This window comes from Penaeus japonicus, unplaced genomic scaffold, assembly GCF_977035675.1.
Source record: "Penaeus japonicus unplaced genomic scaffold, GWHDUDI00000001_assembly GWHDUDI00000004, whole genome shotgun sequence".
NCBI classification, from domain to species: domain Eukaryota; kingdom Metazoa; phylum Arthropoda; class Malacostraca; order Decapoda; family Penaeidae; genus Penaeus; species Penaeus japonicus.
In genome coordinates, this window is record NW_028234406.1 from 31,304,646 (window position 1) to 31,311,052 (window position 6,407).

The window sequence follows — 6,407 nt, forward strand, 5'->3', positions numbered from 1 at the left end:
TTTTATAGATGGGGTATGACTTCTAAACCAAGCTAGCGTGAGGTAATACGGCTGGGGTTACTTGCAGGCGAGAACGACGTGGGCGCCGCCAGGGCCGCCCTCCAGACCTGGCAAAAGGACGTGCGGGACGAGGAGACGAAAGCGGCCGCGACCAAGGTTGCAGTGATGGGCGGCATCGGAGGCGGTAGGGCGTCTTGGTCATTCTCCTCTGCTTTCATCTCACAATGAGCATTCTTTTCAAGATTGAAATGGATCTTTTATCTCTATTTTCATCTTGCTGCGTGTGTCAAAAGCTCCCCCTCTCTTTTTCACATGGTCACATACTTACATACACACACCCTCTCCCCACATGCACATAAACATTTATATTCATATACCATGATTCACACAGCATATATACACCAAAGGTCTTTTGATATATACATATCATACTTTTCTTCATATTTTGGACATGTTTATTTATAGAAGTTGCAGAATCTTAATTAATCATCTTAATTATTACCTTTTATTTATGAGTTCTTATACAAATCCATTTATAACTCCACAACTTATTACTATATTAAATTCATCGCATGACTGCTATCTCCCGCTTCTGTTTGTGCTGCAGGTATGACGGCATTAGTGCTGCTCTGCTTAGTGTGCGTCTTGATGCGCCTGCGTGCCACAAGAGGCCGAGAGCGTTCGAGGAGGACCCGCCGGCTCACGCCACCTCGCTCTGCTAGCACGAGAATAACTAACGATCAAGTGAGCTCAACCCAGCAATCAGCACTCAACTCGCGTTCAGGAAACACACGCTAAGGTGTTTCAGCGTTGGGAGCTATTTACCCCGATAAGCCACCTTTGACAACACGTAATATCACGTGGCGTAGGTGCATGCATCTAAATTTCGTTATTCTTAGTAATTTCCAATGGAAGAGTATGTAAAATGATTAACTAGCAATGATTTACATTACATTCACCCATAACATAGCAACAGAGAAACAATTTCTTCTCATTGTCCTGCTATGTCTAACATATACATCGAACCTAAAATCTTATGAATATAGAATTTGTTTTATTATCATTATGTTCTGATGAAGAACAACAATGACTAATCTTATAACTCATTCCGTTTATATTGTTACTATTACCTTCACTTTCATTTTAATCATCAACCTGATATCGTTGACATTCTCCCTCTTATTTTGCTATGTATCATGATTGTTCTGCATATCACTCATTATAACAGTTAATACATTTTGATACAATGATTAAAATGTTTGCATGGTTCAGGCATCATATCTATTTTATTAATTAAAACTATTATCAAGGTTTACACAAGATTTTGGTATGATAAATCATCGTCTGTTTTTTAAACAAAGAAATGAAAGAAACAAGTGGTTATGATCAAAATTGTTGTTTATTCTATAATTTCGACATCTTTATCTTAAATTAAAGATAAGATTGGTGATGTGAGAAAATTATTTATAAAGTAAAACAGAGTTAAATTGAAATCCTCTCCCCATGTGCTAAATGAAAACAAAACATATTGAGAGTATATCTTTTATCAGCCTCAATTCTTTTTCTGAGAATTAGCCGATGGATATTGTTGTTACTTTAAGAAACAAACATGAATGAGAACACAAATATAGGCGAAAATTACGAAATATCCCAATTACAATCCAATCCCCCTAAACGTATGTAAAAGATCACTTCCCTTTGAAATGGTTTAATGATTATAATAAAAGACAGTAAGAATGACAAAGGATAGTAACAGTGGCCATAGGAAAAAGTCGAGTAAACAAGTTCAAATAAGTTCAGATATTTTTTCAAAAGGCATGGAGAAGGGACAGAAATAATGAAGATACTATGAATATACGGAATTTGAGGCTGAGTGAAGATACTGCACAATATGAGAGGTACAACTATCAATGAGCCTGTGGATCGTTTGATGCCTCTAGAGCGCCTCCTTAGGTCCTTGCGAAGGAAGGACGCATAGGGGGCTTTTCTTGCTTGCACAGGGTTCGTCACTGACGTAATAGTATTGGGAGAAGGTCAGGGCCGCACAATGGGCGGAGGGAGGGTCTCGGGGCGCCTGCACGTAACTGTAGCACTCACCATCGTTGGCCTGGTGGGTCTGGTTAAGGACGGGCGAGGTGAAGGTGCGAGTTTCACAGGTGTCTGAGTGTCTGGAAACCAGAAAAAAGCGTTCAGATTCATCGTAATGTTATCCCCATCTGCAGGCCGATGGACCTTTACCCGCACTGTCCACATGTCCCTTGAACTCACCTGACAGCCCAGTAAGGTGAACCGAGGACCATCGGATTATCGTTGACCCACGACCACCCGACCGTCTCGTTGACAAAACGGCCACCGACCCAAAAGTCGGTTGTCACCTCTGCGGGCGGTAAAAGAGGGAGTCGATAGACATTCATGTCTTTGAGGTGCTTGGATAAGCATATCAGATATTGGTGGGTAGTCTTTGCTTGCGAGAGTTTGGTATATCGTTCTCGGCATCAAATAAATAACCTAACCATTACCACTAATAAAAATCATCCTCATTAGATTAGCACAAGCAGATTTTTCCATTTTTATTTCATATCAGTGTTCACCAGCCCATTTCAAAGCCAAATCTGCATACATCCATCCTTGATCTAGGAAGATGCTTGACTCACGGGAACGGCGAAGATGCTGGAGAATTGTGGCGAAATTCGTTCCGTCGTTTGACAGCGTAAAGAGGTCACTGCCGACGGTCTTGCAGAAGGCCCTCGCTTCCAGCCAGTTTACCTGAGGAACACGCAGTTACTAGGTTATTCACAAGGTTTAAATACACTTTGCTCGTAACTCACACGATTGTTACAAGAAAAGCTCATGCACATGAAGACGCAACTCACGTTCCCGATGTAGAAGATAGAGACGCATTGCTCGCCGACGCGCGTGAAGAGCTGCGGACAGTCGGTGTGCCGAAGAGTAACGTCAAGTCTGGCATCGATCTCTTTGACGACGTCCTCCTCCTGCACCAATACGCTCGCCTCCGTCGCCATTGGCTCTGCAAACACCGACTCTCGCTTAGCGCGAACCCGGGACGAGGCGGTCTCGACGGGCCTTTCAACTGTGGACACACCGAGCTCTGTCCTATCATCTCAGAGTGGGAGAAGAGAGAGGTAGGAGAAGATAGAAGAATTAGATAAAGATATAGAAGAAAGGAAAGGTTATGAGGAGGAGGAAGAGGGATGAGATAGATAAGTGAAAAGGGGAACGGAGAGTAAGAACGGATCTAGTGGAGAAATAGAAGGAAGTAGAAAGCAGAAGAGGAAGGGAGAGTTAAAACGGATCTAGTGGAGAAATAGAAGGAAGTAGAAAGCAGAAGAGGAAGGGAGAGTTAAAACGGATCTAGTGGAGAAATAGAAGGAAGTAGAAAGCAGAAGAGGAAGGCGAACGAGGAGGGAGGGAGGGGAGTGTATGAGAAAGGAAAGCAAGGAGGGAGGGAATGAGAATGGAGGGCGAGGAGTGATAGTGAAATCGGAGGCTCGGGTCTCTCTCAGATGTATTTTCTATTCAGCACTTGCAGAAATACATCTAACATGGAAAAGTCCAGCACAGATAAAGTATTCCCCTCTTGTTTTCAGTTTCTGATCTCGCACTCATTGCTTTAAAAAGAGTTTGTACAAATTTGCAAAGGTATGAATCGACATTTCTTTCGTTTAGGCCTGTTTGTACAAGTTTATAATCATAAAGACTCACACGGACTCATCGGACTCGCTGAACCTTCATTTCACCACCCGAATCCAATACCGGACAAAGTAGCCCTGACGTCTGTCTAGCCAAGGCAATTCGGACATCTAATCAGCAAATTCAGCTCGGACATCTATCCAGCCCATACAGCTACCCGATCCAGGCAACTCTAACCAAGGTCCATCGACTATGACACTAGTAGCGCACGTGTGCCTGCGTTTCTACGTACCTGTGGTCTGCGGAATTGTAGTGGGCATGGAAATGACGCTGAACGGCATCAGTTTCTCGTCTCGTAACATCTAGGAGGAAATAAAGAGAGTTGTCGGGCTGATCGCTTAGTTGTGAGGGCAAACATTTCCTTACATGGTATATAAGAATGCAAAATCTACTAATCATTATCAATATATGGTAAAACATGTAGACAGGAAGAAGGCTCGCTGAAATAAATATCTGAAAATGGGAAAGAGGGTTCATTTTATGGATGACATTGAATCCTTTCACGCAGCATAATAGGGCTTATCTTGAAGATAAGCTTAAGGGAAGAAAGAGAAGATAACATCAACTAAGAAACATGAAGAAAAATAGATATGGCCAGATAATGGGACTAGATAAAACAATAAGATGATGTCACTAGATAATATAACCAATGTGACATACTATATGAAGTAATGTGACTAGGTAATTTGATCACATAATGTGACAAGATAATGTGATTAAACAATACGGCCAGAAGAAAGTGAGAACATATAACTAACAAAGGGACCAGCCGCTATTCCAGGCAGTATGTCAAAACAACATGATCGGATAATGTAAATATGATTAGAAAATCTAACCTGACAGATGATGTGGCAATGGAATTTGCGAAACCAAAGACCGTAATTAGACAGCAGGATCTGATTTTATAATTACATACGGTGACCAAACAATGCAATGAATCAGTATGGGCAGAAATGTGATAACATCCGGTAACTAAACGATGTAATTAGAGACTAGATAATGTAATAACATAGCGTGACCAAGTAATATCATTAAACAATGTGATCAAGAAATGTAATTAGATAGTGTGATAAGACAGTATGGCCAGACAATATGATAAGATGTTGCCAGGCAATATGACCATATAGTATGGCAAAGTATCAATAAAACCATTAAGCACAGAAGTCACCACCACACCTGGCAGAGGCGGTGGTCGACAGTCCCATTACAAGGCGGGTCGGTGATCTCGCAGTAGTGAGAAATAGTGATGCAGTCAGAGCGGCCGTTGCGACGACACATGGCGTTGTTGCGCTCGCAGTCAGAGTTCCTCCAGTGCTGTGGCAGGGATGAGAAGGAAAGCCCAGGTGATTAGTTTGCCGGTCAGGATGAGGTTGGTAAGGTTGGTGAGAAAATATTGTAGGAGGAGCATCTCGTTTCTTTGTTGTAATTTTATATTGCCAAACTAAATTCCCTGTAGTATTATACAATCGAAATAAAAAGAGAAAAACTGTATGCACGACTCCCGTTAACATGATACTTACTCGGCAAAGTTCGCTTTCTTCGTCGGAATTGTCGCCGCAGTCGTTGTCTCCATCGCAAATGTATCTGATCCTCGTGCAGCGCGAGTTGGTAAAGCAATGGATCTGGTCAGCTTCGGGACACGTGCTGAATGCTGGGTGGAGAGCCCGTTCCAATCCAATTAATGTCTTTTTTTCTATTTGCTATTCTCGTCAACAAGACTTTACTGTATGTGCCTACCAATATTGATAAACCCTATGGCATCCAGCAGTTCAGTAATGATACTAAATTTCATTCAACCAGGATGATATCCAATGCAATTCAGTAAGCCTAATCAGTCGAGTAATCCTGGTACGTAGCCCGTAACCACTGATGTTGTACGGCCTACCTGTGGAACAGAAGACCAGAAGCAGTAGCACAAGGCGGAGGGAGAGCAAATGTCTCGGCTGAACAGTCATGGTGACCAAGATGTTCTGTGAAAGACACGGAAGTTTATACAAAATAAAATTTACTATGAATGCAAAATGAAGCACAATATACGCATAATTATTGAAATGGGTTTCAATGTTATCATTTATGGCTACTTTTCAAATAGGTATGACACACCACATTATTCATGCAGACATTTCTCCGTTTCCTTAAAAGGACACAAACACAGTGGCGTTAACTCACATAACTGGTATCAGAAATCAAAAGATTCAAAATAGGTAATCCATAAAACAGTCTCTTCCACATTTTCCTCGCAAAAGTGGTTCTATGTTTAAATTCATCAAGTCAAATTCAAGATCTTATAATGCAGATAAATGTATCAGGTCAGATAAAAAAAAAAGTATAACAATGGTAATAATGATAAAAATGAGGATAATGATAATGATAATATTGATATCAATTATAATAATAATTACAACACCAACAATAACAATGATGATGATAATGATAATGATAATAATAAAAATGATAATAATATTGGTAATAATAACAATAATGATGATATTACCACTTCCACCACTAACAACAGCAACAACAACATTAGCAACAGTAATGATAATTACAACAACTATAATAATACAAGGTGTCTTACTTTGTGGCAATTCCTCTCAAATAGGACAGGACGCAGTGCACTGTCTGATCCTAGCTTTTGCCAGCTCTCTCGATCTCGACTCTGGTACCTCCCCTCGATGCAGTGGGCCAATCACGTT

At 41.1% G+C, this 6,407-nt stretch overlaps 2 protein-coding genes across 4 annotated transcripts in view; one reads left to right on the top strand and one right to left on the bottom strand.

Annotated features, from left to right (window-relative positions):
* Positions 1–1,048, top strand: part of LOC122243988 (uncharacterized) — a 9,586-nt gene extending 8,538 nt beyond the window's left edge. Inside the window, exons 4-5 of the mRNA XM_043001765.2 lie at positions 68–184; positions 608–1,048. Of these exons, the coding sequence (XP_042857699.2) occupies positions 68–184; positions 608–798 (308 nt within the window). The 3' untranslated portion in view covers positions 799–1,048. The remainder of the gene's footprint in view (positions 1–67; positions 185–607) is intronic.
* Positions 1,049–1,380: 332 nt separating this feature from the next.
* On the bottom strand, positions 1,381–6,407 carry LOC122243987 (uncharacterized). 3 transcript variants are annotated; one of them, XM_043001764.2, is made up of 9 exons: positions 6,290–6,407; positions 5,597–5,681; positions 5,232–5,362; positions 4,888–5,025; positions 3,944–4,013; positions 2,874–3,028; positions 2,655–2,766; positions 2,269–2,377; positions 1,381–2,168 (listed from the first exon to the last, which is right to left on the bottom strand). In XM_043001764.2, the coding sequence occupies exons 2-9, from the start codon at positions 5,664–5,666 to the stop codon at positions 1,937–1,939; spliced, it is 1,017 nt and encodes a 338-aa protein (XP_042857698.1). In that variant the 5' UTR covers positions 5,667–5,681; positions 6,290–6,407; the 3' UTR covers positions 1,381–1,936. The 3 variants fall into 3 exon arrangements, with proteins under 3 accessions (XP_042857698.1, XP_042857697.1, XP_086392547.1); XM_043001763.2 differs by having other exon boundaries at positions 2,874–3,091; XM_086536421.1 differs by having other exon boundaries at positions 2,874–3,121.

What these genes read in the sequence shown, in the direction of transcription:
- LOC122243987 (XM_086536421.1), bottom strand. Translation starts at nt 5,666, where the DNA reads ATGACTGTTCAGCCGAGACATTTGCTCTCCCTCCGCCTTGTGCTACTG. An exon ending in TCTGGTCTTCTGTTCCACAG is followed by an intron (nt 5,363 to 5,596) that starts GTAGGCCGTACA and finishes CTCTCCACCCAG; the next exon opens with CATTCAGCACGTGTCCCGAA. An exon ending in TCGACCACCGCCTCTGCCAG is followed by an intron (nt 4,014 to 4,887) that starts GTGTGGTGGTGA and finishes ATTTCCTCCTAG; the next exon opens with ATGTTACGAGACGAGAAACT.